The following is a 19,232-nucleotide window of genomic DNA, read 5'->3' as shown; positions in this document are numbered from 1 at the left end:
CAACCGAGAACAGGTGCGCCGCCTGGACCTTCGGTTCCCAAGATGGCCACATGTGGACACTTTTTGAATAGAATATTCGAGTCATTTCAAACATTTATGTATAGCGCACATTGTACACCGTACAATATAAACACCACATGTCTGTCATCTATGCGTTTTGGTGAATCTTCAAGTCAAATCACAGATGTGAGATGCGCATTTACGCACAATGAGACGCATGGATAAGTTTCGTCAGTGCGCCACCTTGCGGAATCTTTAAACCTTGGACTTACACTTAAAGGGAGCGTCTCCACGGTCTTGTGACATCTAGAAGCCTTTAGTGGTTTAAAACTGAATGAATAATGCTGCTAAGTTATATGACATTTACAGAAGCTTAGGCAAGACTTCTGTTTGTGTGGGTCTGTGCAGATAATGCAGACGCTGGATCTATGTGAAAGCAAAAGGCCAGTTTGGGGAGTGTGTTTGTGTTGGACTGAAGAGGCCACACAGTTTGCGCGTCGTCTGCGCTTGGCGACCCGCTGCGTATGAAAACGGTGCAGAAGGAAACCTGACTCTGCAATAACACTAACACAGACATGCATTTCAGAACATGTTCAAATAAACAATAAGGTCTGCTTAGCCAACCCAAGATTGGCTCTTTTCTTTTACAGTGAATTGAGGTTCTTCATAACTGCCAGTGTGTACATTATTTTTAGTGCTGTCAATCGATTAATTATAATATATTTTTGTTAAATATATACATGCATGTGTGTGTATGTATACATAATAAATATACACAGTACACACACATATATTATGTAAACACAAATCGTTTGACAGCACTAATTATTTTAATACATTAAGAATATAATGCATGACCAAAGAGAATACTTAATTTGAAATTTTACGCATGCAGGCTGCATTTTGAAAGCATCTGAGGTCCAACATTGCCAGTCAAATCAAGTCTCTTCACTCATTCCAGAAACCACATTGAAATCTGTCCAGTTGAAAAGCCCTTTTAATGATTACATATTAATCACTTTTAATGGATTTGGCAAAATAGCCAAAGATTCAGTACTGAATGTTTCAGTATTTTATGTTAGATCATAATTATTATTTTGACATAATGACATTGTTAGTGTTTTATGTGGGGGTTTTTTTTCGTATAAAAGAAATGTATTCAATGCCAAATATTCTATTCTATTCTATTCTATTCTATTCTATTCTATTCTATTCTATATTCTACAACATCTAGAAGGCTAAATATATTCAGTTCAGCAGCTCATTTATCAAAATTAATCATCAGCCTATGATAAATTTGTCAACATGTTTCAGTATTTTCGTTGGATCATATTAATAATAGTCTACGTTCACTATTTTGACAGCATGATGGATGTTATAATTTTAATATGGTTCGAGTAATATGACAGCACCTCTGAAAATCCCCAAAATAGATTCTATTCTATTCTATTTTATATTTGAATTACATAAACATCAACATCAATGTATGAGTGAATATGTCATGAGTGTGTATGTTGTGTTTAGTTTAAATGAAGCGCTGTGATTGGCCCATCATGATGGCTTCTTGTGTAACGGAAACCTTTTGGATCTCGGCTCTCTCCCGCCTCTCCTCCCTTACGTCACGCCGCTTCTTATCCAATCACATGCCGCCCCAAAAAGTTTGCGTCTTCCAGACTATAAGAGCCTCCAAACTTCCCTTCAAGTTTGAGAAACACCTCTGTGACGCACGAGGAGCCACCCTGAGAAAGGGACGCGAGCCTTTAACCCCATCCCGCTGGAGACAGGGAATCTACGAACATACTATCAGAGCTTTTCCTCTCACTTCAAAGGTGATGTTTGAGGAAGAGGCGATGCACGAGGAGTCCAGCTCCCCGGAGTCTCCAGTGGACAGTCTTGGGAACAGCGAGGAGGAGCTCGACAGGCGACAGCAGAAGCGCTGCAGCAGGAAAAGACGCCCGAGCAGGAAGAACGGCGAGGATTCCGACAGCCCCACGCCCGGGAAGAGAAGCAAAAAGTGCAGCAACAGCAGCGGCGGCAGCCCGCAGTCTCTGGAGGACCTGCAGACGCAGCGCGTCATGGCGAATGTGCGCGAGCGTCAGAGGACTCAGTCTCTGAACGAGGCGTTCGCGTCCCTGCGCAAAATCATCCCCACGTTACCCTCGGACAAACTCAGCAAGATACAGACTCTCAAACTGGCCGCCCGGTACATTGATTTCCTCTGTCAGGTTTTGCAGAGCGACGAGCTGGACTCCAAAATGTCCAGCTGCAGTTATGTAGCGCACGAGAGACTCAGTTACGCGTTTTCTGTATGGAGAATGGAGGGCGCGTGGTCCATGTCAACATCACACTAACGCATGGATGCGCGCTTTTGACGCAGCATGGTATGCGATGCAAAACTTTACGCATTTCAAAAGTCACTCGAAAATGAAGGGTTCTTTAAAGGTTTTCGGATGATATTAATAGTCTACCAGACAAAACAATTTGGACACACTTAAATTATTTTAAAAACTTTTAGAAGTTTCTGTTTAAATATTTCACATTCGTTTTCTAGACAAATATAGGGTGAATTCAGGTTCATGACTTGAAAATTCATGACTTGGAAAAAGTGTCCCAGTCAACCTGAATTCAGCCTATATTTGTCTAGATCACCCTGAGTTCATCTAACTTATTATCTATATTTAGTTTGAGTGAATAGTGAAGAAATCGCCACATTTTCATGGCGTTTAAAAGCATCCCAGGATGCACCTTGTGAAGTTGGTTGATTAATGTTTTGAGCAAGAAGTTGGAGTTTTAAACAACGAAGAAATATTTATTTTCAGTTTTCACATGTTTTGGTCATTACATTATCCACATACTTCCATCTGTGTTATTTCATGTTCGTTTTCTTATATTTCTGTGGTGTAGAAATGAGTGATAGGCCTGATAAAGAAAGAGTATAAATGAGTCCAAACTTTTGGCTGATAAACTACCTTTCATGCTTGAAAGATTCTCTACTGCATTATTAAAACATGGTTCTTTGAGGAACATAAACAAAACGCCTATTCAGCACTAAAAAATAGTTCAGAATGTGGTGCTAAGTATTTTTCTAAAGTTCGTGCAGCCAAAGTTTGGGGGATTTTGCAAACGTCATTTATTTTGGGATTGTCTATATAAATACTATTAAGTTAAGAGGTCACTTAAGTAATTAAATGCATGTTATTATTAGATAAATGTTGCATCGTGTTGTACTACATTCTCATGGATTTTTTATAACACACTTTAATCTTTGTTTTTTCAGATTTTCGGCCATAAGCATCGAGTCAGAGCAGCTGAACTCACTGGAAGGACCGACTCAAAACAATGGAGAAAATAAGGATTATAAAGGGAAAATTCCGGAGCATCATGACGTCGTTACAAGCACTTACAGTTGTGAACTACGACATGGGACCAGGAATTACACTCAGATCTGGGCTGTTGTGACGGTGAATGTGGAAAACGTGCTTCTGTCGACCAACAGAGACTTCTGACAGCAGAAGAGAGCGTGTCGTCATATTTATTTCTGAAGGAAAAACAGAACGAATGAAGGAAATCGGCTCAACACTTTCTTTGACTGGTCCTAGAAAAGACATTTATTTATTTATTAATGACTGTCACAATGCAGAGAGATCTGGTGTCTACATGCATTTCCTATTTTAAATACGATGTAAATATGTGTATATTTTCTGCAATAAAACATGGTTTGAAACGTACCTAGCATGTTGTTACTGCAGTCATGCAATATGAAGGGATTTCAAAAATACATTAAAATGACGAAAAGTATTTTTGTACACAGAAACAACTGCAATAATCGTTCGATAATGCCGTTGTTATAAATAACATTTATTTAAATAAAGAAAAATCGTTCTAGAAGGAAATACTTTCTCATCAACATAAAGGCCCACTCAGCTCAGTTTTGTTTTTCTAAAGATGCTGTTATGAAAAGGTAATTTGCAAGGAAAGTATTTTAAACTTAAATTAAGTAGATTTATCCTAACCCGGATATAATGCTAACTATTATTAATAAATATTTTTAGAGTTGTTTTCACCCAAAATCTGTCATTTTATTTAGTAGTAATAATTTTAAGCAATTTTTATACGAATTAAATAGGCCTACAAACTGTTGTAATAATAGGGGTTACACACAAATTATGATTGCATGTTATTTTCTACTATAACAGATAACACGTCAGAAAAAATAACATAGTATACAATAAATATTTCTGCAGTAATTAAGACATTTGTGTCATTTTGCGCGGCATTTTAACCCAAAAGGACGGCATATGACAGCAGGTCTGGGAAAGCGTTTAGGATGTTGTGAAGAATCATTTGAAGGTGTGTAACGGGCTCCAAACATGTATGGAATTCCCAGATGTCTATAAAACGAAGGGTCGGGAAGGTCACGGAAAGGTGCAGCGGGTCAAACACAAGCATTTTACAACCGAGAGTCTTTTATGGAATCAGAGAGAAATATTACGAAGCGATAAATCAGCAAACAATTAAAATGTAGGAATAATCAAGAATAACAAATATAATTAAAAAAACATTCAAAGGCGGGAAATAAAATCAAGAAATGCGGGAGGTTTTAATATAACCTAATTATTGTAGGCCTAAAGTATAAATTATTAATTAAATATCGACGTGATCACCTCAGAAAGCCACAAGAAACCTCCAAATATTTTTTTTCTTGTAGAATTTTAAGACGTCGTGTTTTATGAGGCCCGCACGCAGTTTAGGCGGGAATCTGGGGTTTGTTTCTGCTGTCGGTTTCCAGTCAGAAACACGTTAAAATGACGCTTCAATCCAAGGGTTTGGGGACTTGTAGTGGGAGAGAGAGTAAAGGAGAGAGTCCAGGCACCTGAATCAAACTTATTTTTACCAGATGTTGTTAATATTTTTCTTACCGTCACGTGAATAGAACAGATGTTGAGTTGCTTCAGACCCGCCTTCACATGCACGCATTCGGTCTGACACAAATATCCTTTGAGTTTCTTTAAAACAAGTTAGACTCGATGGGATAATGATGGAATGATAAACCTAATGTTTGTGGAGAGGTTTTTCGCGCGCGCGCGTTTTGAACTTCAAACTTTAACCGACAAAATGACATGGAAAAGTCAATGATTTTTTCTCTCTCTTTTGCTTTGGACGTCTGTTGGAGTTGTGCAGGGATTTCATCACGCGCTGAGGATATACTGCAGAATGCTTCTGGTAATTAATTCTCTAAAACTTCGATTTTCGTTTGCATCTGGACAATTTGAACTCGGTGTGTCTCAAGATATCGAGCTGAACTGGACATACTGCAGTTTTGCTCTCTTTTTTTGGGCATAATAGGAGTTTGTTTCATGTGTTTCAGTGCTTTTTCGAATAAAAATAAAGGAAATGTGAATTATGAACTCGGATATAATGTTCATGTTTTAATTGTGTGTTCAGAAAGAAAAGAAAACCAATAAAAACATTCACTGCAAAATCAAGCATGCAATATGACTGCAGTGTATTTACACGAGCGCTCAGGCCTTCTGCATGATCGTTTGAATTGGTCACTGATGTGTAAAAGCATGAGCAAAACAGGCTTGTCCAGTTAAACGATTTGACGAATGTTGATGTAAAAGCATCTGACCTGTAGGGCAGTAAAGATTCACCGAGCTGAATCGATTCACCATCTTCAAATGAGAATGCCCGTGTTGTGTTAAACTTGAGAAACTCTCACCTCTGTGGACTTGACTGCATGAAATTCCTGATCCACGTGAATTATACAGCAGTGCACGCGCACATGCACGCACACTCACGCACAGCAGCTCGTGTGTTATCAGTCTCTGCGTGTTTGACCTGATGGGTTTAACATCATGATTTAAAACTCAAAGGCCTTTGAAGACATGAATGCACTGCTCATCTGCTCTCACCAGTTCAAAGCCGGGAGAAACCTGCAAAATTGAAATGTGAAGAAGAATGGCAGTGTTAAATCACATCTTAGCATTTGCGTAAATTGTAAGAGCTTGAGCTGTACAGCCATTTGTCTGTTTTAGATGTACTTTATTGTACTTTATTTAATAATTATTAATAATAATAAAAAAATATCATTAATAACTATTAAACAGCACTGAATAATATTCAGTGTCAGAATAATCAGTGAAACGAAATTCTTTTCTGTTTATTTTGTAATGCTTTGATGTTTTTGGGAAAGTGTGGACAGGTTGATAAAGGTTTAGGGTCACTTTAACAGGTGTTTCACATTGACATGGGCATTTCAAATATTTCTTCAAACCAATACCACAGTCAGTTTGTCCAATTAATATGTTTCATGTAATAAATCTTAAAAATCTTAACAGTTAAAATACCTGCATGCTAAGATTGTTTTTGATATTCATAATTGAGAAAAAAAAAAAAAAGATTTGCTGAATTTGATTAAAAAAAAAAAAAAAAAAAAAAAAAAAAAAAACAGGTGTTTTTGTAGGAAAGAGCAAAACGCATTGTCAGGTGCAGAGAGTTCATGGTGAAGTATTTAACATTGAAGTGAATAAAAAATATAAATACACAGAGTAAAGGCCCGTTCACGAACGATAACTATTAACTAGTAGGCTATAATGATAACTATCAATATCCTTATTCTGTGCTGCTGTTTTGTCGTCTGCCGCTTTCAATGCTCGAGCTCTTTAAAGAAAGATGGATTCTGATTGGCTGTCAATTTTTTTATTCCTCATCACCTGAAAAAAAAAATCGTTCTGAAAGTGATTCCAAGGATATCATTTTCGTTATCGTTATAGTGTGGTGTGTGAAGAATTCTTTTAGGCTATATTTAGAACGATTTTTTAGAACTATATATTTATCGTTAAGACCCGTTCACACCAATATACAAAATCGTTTGTCATTTGCCGCTTTAAATGCTCGAGCTCTTTAAAGCAGAATGGATTCTGATTGGCTGTCAATGTTTTATGGTTCGTCAGCTGGAAAAAAAATCGTTTTTCTATGCCATTATCATTATAGTTGTGATGTGTGAACTATTATTTTAAATTTAGAACGATTTTTAGAACTATATCATTATTGTTAACGTCCGTTCACGCCCAGAAACGATAACTCTAAATTTATTAGCGTCCACACCAACATACAATATTGTTCTGTTTATTTTAAGCGCACAGCAATTTTGTCATCTGCTGCTTTAAATGCTCGAGCTCTTTAAAACAGGATGGATTCTGATTGGCTGTCAATGCTTTCATTCCTCATCAGCTGAAAAAAAAATAGTTCTGAAAGTGATTCCAACCATATTGTTTCTCTGCCGATATCGTGTAATGCGATGTGTGGACTATTCTTTTATATGAAGAACGAATTTTAGAACTATATAATTATCGTTAAGGCCCGTTCACATACAGAACGATAACTATAAAGATATTAGCATTCACACCAACGTACAATATCATTCTGTCACTTTAAATGCTCCAGCTCTTTAAAGCAGAATGGATTCTCATTGGCTGTCCATGCTTTTATCGTTCATCAACTAATATCTGCCGTTATCGTTATAGTATGGTGTTTTGATTTGTATATTAAGAACGATTTTAAGAACTATATATTTATTCTTATTGTAATAGTTATCGTCCTTTACCCTTTTATATTTCAGAACACATGCTTGCCATTAAAGTATCAGTTTGCTACTTCATCATTTTCCTAATCTTTTGAATAAAACTTCTACACAATAATATTCAATGTCTCTGAGATCCCAAACATAAGCACAATAAAATCAGATTCATCAGATCAAAATTTAAAACACAATATTGATTATCAGCAAAATGCATGAAGAACCTTTTGATTCTGCAGTGAGGTCAAGGGTCACTTGTAGATGTTTGGTAATATGATGTGGCTTTTGTTGAGGTGAGATTGTCCACGACATGCTGCTTTAATTTTGTGTCTTTTCTGCTCAATGGAAACTTCCAGCACTCAATGAAGCCTCAAACTGCACAGCTCAACAAAGTGTGTCCGTCCTGGAAGACTAGATTAATATATGATTTCATTTGAGCGAAGGCCTTTTCATCTCTGATTTACTGGGTTCTGGGCTGTAAGCGGAACCACATGGATTCGACTCTTTCATGCCACCGCTCCGATCCTAGGAGATTCCAATCATATTTAAATTATTATGAGCAGCCAGATCTTGTGTGCCTATTTTAATTGTGTCCAGAAATTCATCGCATTACATTTCGCTCACATTCGAGGCAAAAGCGAGAGCTGCAGATAATTCACCCCTATCATATCAGGGTGTGCTTGGAATGGCATACTATCATACTCATATTGTATTGCACACAGCATGATAATTCTCTGTATGCATGAAGGACCTTGATGAACTACAACATCTGCATGCTGCCGTTTCCCTTAAGAGATTAATAAAAATCCTGTCTGATATTTAGAGTTCTGCAGTGATAATGTGAGTTTAGGATGCTAAAAACTCACATTACAACATTTTTCTTTCTGACGGTTAAGGGCGCTCTGATTGTCAGTTGTTTTGCTGCAAACAAGCCTCAATAAGAAGCCTTAAAAATGCGCAAACGTAACCAAGACATTTTATTGGTGTTAAAAGTCGTCCCACACAATAACAGGAATGCAAGATATTTTCAGAAATCAAGCAGCCTTGAGCAATATGTGAAAGTGCTGGTTGCTCAAGGTTTTGTGGGCAGGCATATTTGATTCAGTTTTCCCACGTCGATCTCTTAGTGTGGTATAATCGATTTCAGAGAAACCTGCCACTAAACAACATGTAAAAAATGAAATGAAGAGTAGTTTGCCAAAATAAGCTGCAAATTAAACCCGACTTTATGTTGCACGTTGTGGCTACACAAATGTTTACGTATTTGGTAACTCAAAAAGTTTTAGGTTTAAACCCTAAAAAGAGATTGTCTGTGTGGTAAAAAGTCCTGAATGTGTCTGATAATTAAAGAATCTTTCTTATAAAGCCCCACAAAGTACAAAAGTGCCTCACATCCCAGGCATTACGCCAATACCAGACTTTAAGTGCTGGTCACGGCCTGCCTGGCCACAACCGGTTTGTCCTGGTCCTCTGGTTTGCAGCCTCTCTGGTGCATGTGTTTTTGGCAGTACTGGGGTTATTGTGTACATGTACCACCCAGGCAGCTGTAATGGCATCTATGTGGCACACAATAGACCGCCGGCTCACATCTACCTGCCCATCAGTGTGGTTTCTATGAAAATAAACAGACAATCAGAATGCAGTTCAGTGTACACAAACACATCACAAACTTTCATGCAAAATAAAAGACCTTTTGTCTGATATTTGTTTATGTTTGCTAGTTGCCCCCTAAAATAAGTTTCAGCCTGCCTGAAGGGGGTAAACAATTTGAACTCAACCTTAAATCAACCTGTTGCTGACTAAAAGATTTCAGTGACGGAGAGATTTCATAGAGGATGTTTCTATAGGCACTTTGGGAAATTATAATTGAATAATGAATAATATAACCCAAGCTGGGTTAAATGTGGACAAACAAAACCGATTGGGTTGTTTTGACCCAGCAGTTGGGTTAAATATTTGGCTGCTGGGTAGTTCTATTTAAAATTACTGTATTACTCGCCTAAAATGAAGCCAAAATAGGTTGGAAATTAACATTTATTAGTATGTTTAATAAATGAACATTTATCAATAAGTTTAATAAATAATAATTAAATAATACGTATTTATTAAATTGCTTATTAATAAATGTTCATCTTTTGATTATTATTGTTGTCTCTAGTAATTATATGTCTGATTTTTAATTTCCTACCTATTTTGGGTTCATTTTTAACCCAGCCATATAGTCATTTTTAAACAATAGTTGTGTTAAATAAAACTGCCCGGCAGGTTGGTCAAAACAACCTAATCGCTGGGTTTGTCCATATTTAACCCAGCTTGGGTTGTTTTTAACCCTGCATTTTTTGTAGAATAGAATAACTGAATGTTTTCAAACGTTTTGCATAATTTGACAAAATAACAGCTTGAGAAAATGAAAATGCTGCACATTAAAAAAGTATTTTCTTCACACATGACATCTCATATTTCATCTCAAGTAATTTAATCACTCAGTAAATATTGAAATTGTAGTAAAAAATACCTTTGCATATGACTGCCTCTAAATCAAGACATCGACGAAGTGTTTTACGCCATAAGCCCCGCCCACTATCATTCAGTCACTTAACGGCTGACATCTGTTTACACCAGACGCGAGCGTCGCGTCAAAAGCAAATAGAATCCACTATAATCTCTGACTCTGTGCAGTATGTACACAGGATACAGTACACAGATGCACGTCCAGTTTCTGACATACTTCACGCACGTCTGACACCTGGACAAATGCATCTCTACAGACTTCAGAAGGACTCCAGCATCAAGAACAGATGGATGATGGTTTATTTATAATGGCGTCCTGGATCGCACCGTAGGAATATATGTTTGTTTGGAGCATTTGACTGCAGACTGTTTTGTAATCGAGGCACAGTGTAATAATGGAGAGTTCGCAAAGAAACTTTTGTTGAAAGCTGAAGCAACTGTATTGGATTTGACAACAGCTACATTGCAAACCGTAAGTAAACAATTAATGCATAAATGCTTTTTATATGGATAATGTTTTCAAACCACTCTCTGCAATAGAAGTGGGCGTTGATGATGACAGTGATAATCATGACAGTGGCCGTTTACTGTAAAGGCCTGAAGGTAACCCTGGATATTAAGACTTGTATGGCTTAATATAACGTTAATGATGTCTCTTACTGAAATATGTAATAGAAAACTCATTAAATATTTAGGTTATATGAAAAATCCACATCATTTTATACGTTTTGGACAATGGGTGGCGACATTTTAGGTGCGCAGTGCATTCTACTATTGTTTTTCATGTCTGCGGATTGAAGCGACCCCAAATATCATGATATTAATGAGAAATTTACCAGGGGAACCTACCAAAAAATGTAGATTTTTCAATCTTTTTTGCCCTTTGACTGAAAATTACAACTAAAGGCCGCACAATGTAGCATCGTATCAGTATTTTTTTTTCGAGTTGTGTTGGTAGCGCCATTAGTTCACCAAGTGCAACCATTTGACGTCATCAACGCAGAATGCACTGCGCACCAAAAATGGCACCCCCCCATTGTCCAAAATATGTATAAAACGATGTGGATTTTTTAAATAATGTAAATCTTTAATGAGTTTTCTACTATTTCAGTAAGAGACATAATTTACATTATATTAAGCCATACAAGACTTAATACCAAGGTTTCCCTTTAAAAGAGTCGCCCCTTAAAAACAGATCATTTCTGACAGAACATCAGAATGAGGGTTGAATATCATTTTTCCGCACATATATATTTATTTTATTGTTAACATTAACATTATAAGTAAACCGCAATGAAAATATTAAAATAATAATAAAAAAATCCATATCATGACCCCAGATCATCATACTTTTAAAAATCTATTAATTCATATTTTTTATGATGGATTTTCTTAGATTGAAAGTTGTGGAAAATCTGGGTTAAACAATCAAATATCTGTACATAAAGACATTTGAAAAGTATCACAAATAAATTAAGATCTGGTGAACAGTTTCCAGGATGGTTTTAACATGGCACTAGCAATGCCAAGGTCATGGGTTCAATTCCCGTTCCGCTTTTGTACCTTTTTTCTGAGAGTGTACCTTAACTGTATTAATGCAATGTATTGTAAGTCACTTTAGATAAAAGCATCTGCTAAATGCATAAGTAATGTTTAATATGACCTTCATATAACAAAAAGAAAAAGCTGAAATCTGATCGTTTTAATAAAAATCAACCACCGGGGCAAAAAAAGTTCCTGTATTTGAACTAACACCCCTATATCATGACCGAAATGAAGAATGATGTTCTGGAGGAACAAGAGAATATTAAGGACTGAGTCACTTACTGACCTGTTTCACTAAGATGTATGAAGCCAACTCCCCTCTGACTTCCTCTGTTTCTCCTCTGGATGAGATCCCTGCTTGGAACAGAAAGTTATGAGCATGCATTTGCCCTGCTTTATTCCCCTGAATAACTGGAATGCACACAAGGTCAAATCTATCCACTGGAAACTTTTAAAAGTGAAATATTTTAATTAGACTGGTCCCTGAAACTAGCCCTCGGCATGTCCGTTTAAGTGTTTTTACGCCACTCGCCAGGAAAATCTGATGGGCTGGATCAAACACACACTTTTTGTTCTTGGTTGACAAACACAGAGCATTGTTCTCAAGGTCCACGGTTTGGTTTTGTGTTCACAAATTTAGCCCCTATTAGCATAATTGTGGTATGATCTGGATGTTTCACATGTCAAGCCGGTGTTAAAGAGGGACTTGTGCAGCGTGGGACATTTAGTGATTGATCCAAAGCTGTAAGAAAAGTGTGAGTTTGTTGGAGCCGTGGCCTAGTGGTTAAGAAGCGTGCATGTTTCAGCGCACTGTCCTCACATGGGTGATTCGAGTTTAAATGTGGCTGTTCACATTTCTCAATCCCAATTTCCCATCTCTTTTCTACTATCTTATAAATAAAAAGTGACAAAAATAAAATTTCCTTGCTGAAACCTAAGGGGGTTTGCTGGTTTAAGTTAAATTAAAATCATCATTTAATGTAATTAAATTGAGGAAAATTTTTCTATGCGAATAATTAAGCATTTTCTAGCATACAACAAACAAATAGAGGAATTCTATTTTAATTTAGCGGAGTAATAAATTAATTAATAAAAACCCAAAAAAGTAATAAAATTAAAAATAAATTATTAAATACATAAAAATATTAAGACTAACCAAACAGATAAAGTTAGATTAAAAACCAAACGTTATTAAATTAAAAATAAATTATTAAATAAATAAAAATATTAGATAAAGATCAAATCTAACATAATAAAAGTCAAATCTATTCCGAGTTGGTCTAGCTCTGGATTAACCAAAATTATTTTTGTAGTCCCAATGCCAATGGATAAAGTAAACAATTTACAAATTTAAACCGAATGCACACAATGAAATTAAGTTGTGACAAAAAGCTAATGTTCAGTAAGCTAAGTGCCCAGAAAAACCTTCGAAAACCATCAAACTAGACCAGTCTGACCAGTTGAAACCAAACTGGTGGCCAGGAACAGTAAACCAACAACAACAAAATGGACTTCAAAGTCTGTCACCGTGATTTTGCCAAGTAATTCATGTTCCTGGATCAACATATTTTCTTTATCATATTTAATTCAGTCCTAGTCCTACCCCTAAAGCTAAACCTACCCATAATTTGTCTCTAAAATCAGAGAGAAATGATAGGTGAGTAACATAAATAGATGACATAAACTGTAAACTCTCTCAAAGCTGATTGAAATGTTGTTCCAGGATCAACAAAGATGCTGAGCTTGGTGAAATCACATTCACTGTCATGACATCAAACATTAATACTAATGCAAGTTTCAATCGCCCCATAGCAACATAACATAAGCTAAAAGAATATACAACATCTGTGGTACACATTCGTTTCTACATCAATGAATAATTGAAGATAGCCTAAAGATCAAGTGTTGTGCATTGAGACCTGAAGCAAATTTATTCTTAATCAGCTCTTCAACTCGTTGGAAATGCTGTATCAAATGCACTTTAGTCATTCTATGTGTATCACACAACCACAGTCTGACAAACTAAAGCAGCACGCCCTGGTCTGCGCGGCTCAGGGGAGGTTAACGTTTCAGAGAGGTTTTTTTTTTTTAAAGCTCTGCTTAATGCATCTTTGTCAGGTTTTCCTGGAGGGGATCTGTGGGGGGTAAATGCAGACCACCATCCCCCTGGGGGGTAATTAGCCTTCAGTGACACCTCCAAACATTCTACTGCCCCCCTCCAGGGCAAAGCTTCAAGGCTTCATTAAGCCTCGTTGACTGGTGTCACCCTGACAGAAATGCTAAACAGATACACAAGTGTATAAAGTTCATCATGACTGCATGATGCTTGCTTCTTTTCAATGTGTCAGTCGGGTTGCTCGGGGTACATGCATTATGTCAAAAATTGAAAAAAAGTGTGTTTTGCATTCTGCCAAGAGAAACTACAGGGCATTTTCCATGATCAGTTTTTAAAATTGAAGCTGTTTGTATGATGCTCAGAGTTTCTGCTAATGTACAGTTTTGAATCAGAGATTTCTCCATGTCAGTCTTGATGCTCCCTTAGAAGGGAGCCGCTTACTGTATGTTGACAGTAAGGCAGCTCACTGCTGAGTCATGGCTGTGGTGTTTTAATGGTTTAACTCTCTGTAAGAGTGATTCAAACAGTTTCACATCCCGTCTGTTCTCTGAGCACTTTAAAGGAAACAAGAAAATTGCTCTGTGCTTTTGAAAATCGTAAAGAAAAATCTTTCCGAATTAGTGAGCTTGACTTTTTGTTTTTTAATCCTTTACAAGAAAATGTTGTGTACACATGCATGTCATCGCTAAAGTATGGCAATGTGATTCACAAAATGTCAAAACCATCAATGGATTTGCATGTAATCCACCCACCAGCAACTATTAAACTCCACATGCTGCATTCAAAGAGGAAAATTATTGAGTTATTAGATGTTAATTTTCATTTTAATCCAGGTTCTCTCATTGTGCCCAGTATTGCCATGGTTGGTTTCAAAAGCACATGCACTAATGTTTGTCAATCCGAATGAATCCAATCAATGAATCCAAACCAATGAACCCTAAACTTTGTTGCATTCAGACTAGGGGTGTGATGAGATTATTATTATATTATATTAAAATATTAAAATTTCTCATTGAGGTGAAAAGCTATCTCAAGATATCCTTATGACGGAGTTGAGTTTGTGGCAAAACTTTAACAGTGCTTGCATTATATTATTCTGTCTTTTAATGCATATGATAATTCATACTCCGAAAGTAGAAATGAAGTGACATTTATTTTGCATTTTGTGACAAATGAAGTGCATGTAAATGAAGGTAGCATGATTAATCGTTAAAATATTGATTCAAACACCCACACGATCTCATTCCTAAATGACGATTCACCTGTGTATGGAAGCTTGTTTCCACCATAAAAAAAAAAAACGGTAATTGCGACTTTTTATCTCACAATTCAGACTTTTTTTCTCACAATTGCGAGTTATAAAGTCAGAATTGCAAGATATTAACTTTTAAATTCAGACTTTTTTCTCAGAATTCAGAATTTTCTCAGAGTTTAAATCTTACAATTCTGACTTTATGGCTCGCAATTGTGAGTTTATATACTCACAGATTTATAAAATATAAACAATTGTGAGAAAAAAAGTCTGAGTAAAAAATTTACAATTATCTTTTAAATTGTTTTATTCTGTGGTGGAAACAAGCTTCCATACCTGTATCTATTAAACATTTGACAATCTCACCAGAACATTCAAATCTGTGTTTGCACTGCCGCTGACCAAGAGGGAGCATTTGTCATGTACAGTATATGTATGAAACAAACCACACAGTTTAGTTATTTCCGTGTTACAAATATTCAAATTATCACAGAAGTACTGGGATAGAAGTTTATAGTTCTGATATAAACACTGATGTCTACGAAAGTGACCAAAATAGAGCAAATCACCTTTTGAAAGTAACTTCACACTTCAAATAACTATTGTATTGATTACGTCTACAAGTGACTGTTTTAAAAAATGTATGTGTCATTGAATCATTCATTCAAGTGATTTGCTCAAAAACGCTGATTCATCCAGTAATGAAACAAGAGAAGTACTATGAGTGTCATTGAATCATTCATTCATGAGATTCATTCAAAAATGCTGATTCATCCAGTAATGAAACAAGTGAAGTATTATGAGTGTCATTGAATCATTCATTCAAGAGATTCGTTCAAAAACAGTGATTCTGTCACGGAAATCACAAAGTCCAGGAAACAAGATCCATTTGCAGCATTTTATTGGGGAAATCCAGAAACGTAATCCACAGACAGGCAAGGGTCAGAATCCATAGAGGCAGTCCATACAAAAAACACGAAACATGAAAACCGAAAACCAAAACGGAGAACCGGGAAACCATACATGAAAACACCATAACAAGAGCATAGACAAACCAGGTATAAATGGACAGACACTAATGAACAAACACAAAACAGCTGGTTGCAATGACAAGGTGTAATGAGTCCGGGAAGTGAGTATGGGTAATGTAGTCCAATGGGTGAAAACAAGAGTCCGGGATGGAGTGCCCTCTAGTGGCTGATTAGGGCACTCTCACTAGTGATCATGACAGATTCATCCAGTAATAAAACAAGTGAAGTATTATGAGTGTCACTGAATCATTCATTCAAGAGATTCGTTCAAAAACAGTGATTCATCCAGTAATAAAACAAATGAAGTATTTGAGTGAGTCATTGAATCATTCATTCAAGAGATTCATTCAAAAATGCTGATTCCTCCATTAATGAAACAAGTGAAGTCTTTATGAGTGAGTCATTGAATCATTCATTCAAATCATTAAAAAATGTTTTAATTCAGATTAATTAAACATTTTAAACAGATGGCAGCAATTAACATTTTGTAGTAAATTACATTATTTTGTTCAGTTGTTTGTTCAGAATTTTATCCAGAATCGTGCAGCTCTAGTAGTTAGTGAAACTGTTTTCAAGAGCAAATGTGAACCTTGCTATTTTTTTTTTTTTTTTTTTACTTTTTAAAAATACAGCATGAGAACATTTTGGAAAAATTGTAATTTAATCATTTCTAATTTTGTTCATTCTATGATCTAAAACCAAAACTCCCAAAGTTTAAATCGGAGGTTCCTAGAGGTCAGGAGCAGGTATCTCCTGCTGCTTTGCATGCACCATTACTCCACAGAGAAAGAGAAAAGTAAAGACAGAAAACCCGAAACAGATGGTCCATCGCCCCATGCAGTCTGAACCAACAACAACCGCCGCTCCGGCACTTCATCACCCCTGCATTTTCTGCCCCCCTGCAGGGGTAAAAGACCCTCTCGCACCCTCAAACCCTCCGCGGGGGCCCATCTCAACTATACGGAAGTGTGAAGCTCAAGTTAAAAGTTGTGGACAGATAAGAGTTTTTAAAAGCCCAAACTGGGTTTTTATGTCTCAGTGGGGCATTGTAAATCCTTCCTCATTAGGTCTGTGTTCCTCCCTCTTCCCAGGGATCTGTTTGCGTGTTAAATTAGTTTTTAGTAGTGTTTGCTAAGTCAAGCATCACTATTAGTATTGCTTATACTTAGGGTTAAGATTTCAAACCCCCTAATCCTAAGAATTAAACTTTGTGCCATTTGTGCTATAGACATGAATGATACCTCTTTTGACTAAACAACCACCTAGCAACCACCCAGCTCACCATAGAAATGTGTAAACAACCATGGCAACCCCTTGGCAATGTCCCAGAACACTCTATGTTGCTTAGGGGTCTGTAAGATTTGTTAACCTTCTTCATTAAAACCTGTAATTATGTCCTGTTTTGGCATATTTAAGCCAAAGTCCAAACCACAATTAATGAAAGAAAATAAAAATCCCTGTATTTTTCCACTTGCCTTTCTCTAGTGTTCTGCCAACACTGCCTTATGAATTCCTTTATGAACAGTAAAGTGCAGATGAGGGAAAACCCAAGCTTTCAGTTGCATTAACAGTTTTTGAATGCCTCCATCATTTGTTAGAACTAAAATACTCGCTGTATCAAAATATTTTTATGCATCAATATTCATATAATAAGAAGACAGTAAACTAACATTATTTTTCTTTTGCAATGTCCTCAGTGTATTCAGATTCATGAACATATGAACTGTTTTTTCATACATTAATCATTCAAAAAAGACATTTTCTCACAAAACAGCAGCACAAATAGAATCTTTAAAGTTGTGTCTAAATGCAAAATGGAAATGCAAAATGTATTTACAATGTATTTACTTTTCACAATAAACATACTTTCAAAGCAGCTTTATAGAAATTCATGATGTTAAATGGTTAGTTCACCCAAAAATGAAAATTATCCCATGATTTACTCACCCTCAAGCCATCCTAGGTGTATAAGACTATCTTCTATCAGTCAAACACAATCTGAGTTATATTTAAAAATATCCTGGCTCTTCCAAGCTTTATAATGGTAGTGAATGGGGGGCGAGATTTTGAAGCTCAAAAAAATGTTTGTACATTTTTTCATAGAAAAAAAAATATTTTTCCTATAAAAACCCATCGCTTCACTTCTGAAGGCCCTTATTAACACCCTGGAGCAGTATGGAATATATATATGATGGATGGATTTATTTTTTGAGGGGCTTCAAAATCATGTCCTCCATTCACTACCATTTTAAAGCTTGGAAGAGCCAAGATATTTTTAAATATATCTCCGATTGTGTTCATCTGAAAGAAGATAGGCCTTATACACCTAGAATGGCTTGAGGGTGAGTAAATCATGGGATAATTTTCGGGTGAACTATCCCTTTATTGTTTATAATATCTTAATATCTTCATGACTTATAGTTGCATTTAACAGATTAAAGTTTGATGATAATGTACTTTACATTTTGTGGCAATACGAGCAATCAAACAGCTGAGATTTGGGCCATATATATATATTTTGTGACGAGCAGTTGAGATATATCGCCCTATGTGATTAAGGGAAAAAAAAACGTTGTCTTCCATTAGCCGGTCAAACAGATAGTCCCGCCCTCATCTCACACCATTGGTTGAGCCACAGTTGCTGTGTTGGGCTGCTCAAAAAATGTTTTGAAAGCACCACAATATTTCAACCTACGAATGGTTTCCTTTATCTCTCCATAATAAACCGAGATGGGAAGTATTTTAACTTAGAAAAACATAACACACATCACCTATCATTAATCATTATATTCCGTGAGATTCCCATCCCTGCTTGCAAGTTTCAAAGTCATTTTTTCTGCACCTCCTTTTGGCGACCTTTCAACCTTTCCTCAGCATTAAAAAAAGAATATGGATCGAATGCATAATGACTCTCTTCCTGTGCCGTAAACTCCACGACAGCAAAAGGGCGATAATTAGAGTCTCCATGGCAAAGGGCCCAGCAGGCTGAAGTTTGGTTTCAAAATTCGCTTAAGCCCGAAGTTTCGCAAACTTCAAACAGACGTACATGAACATGAGTGGGAGAAAGAAAGAGAGACACAGAAAGAGAGAAGAATAAATGGATTTGAATGAAAAGAAAGAGAGAAACCGAACAGGAGAGAGATTTGGACCGCTAGGTCTGGATTTCATTAGAGCCAATTACCTTATCTGTTTCAT

At 36.4% G+C, this 19,232-nt stretch overlaps 2 protein-coding genes across 2 annotated transcripts in view; both read left to right on the top strand.

The window, feature by feature from the left end:
• The window catches only part of LOC125276193 (protein Fer3-like), a 2,452-nt gene extending 1,824 nt beyond the window's left edge, over positions 1-628 (top strand). Inside the window, exon 1 of the mRNA XM_048203721.1 lies at positions 1-628. This exon is cut by the window's left edge and continues 1,824 nt beyond it. The gene's annotated coding sequence lies outside the window, so the exon portion shown is untranslated.
• A 799-nt stretch (positions 629-1,427) lies between these two features.
• On the top strand, positions 1,428-3,728 carry twist1a (twist family bHLH transcription factor 1a). The gene is made up of 2 exons (XM_048203691.1): positions 1,428-2,381; positions 3,278-3,728. The coding sequence occupies exon 1, from the start codon at positions 1,530-1,532 to the stop codon at positions 2,349-2,351; it is 822 nt and encodes a 273-aa protein (XP_048059648.1). The 5' UTR covers positions 1,428-1,529; the 3' UTR covers positions 2,352-2,381; positions 3,278-3,728.
• The last annotated feature ends 15,504 nt before the right edge of the window (positions 3,729-19,232 follow it).

The sequence above is a fragment of the Megalobrama amblycephala genome, linkage group LG9, assembly GCF_018812025.1.
Source record: "Megalobrama amblycephala isolate DHTTF-2021 linkage group LG9, ASM1881202v1, whole genome shotgun sequence".
NCBI lineage: Eukaryota > Metazoa > Chordata > Actinopteri > Cypriniformes > Xenocyprididae > Megalobrama > Megalobrama amblycephala.
This window is presented reverse-complemented; position numbering and strand designations above follow the sequence as displayed.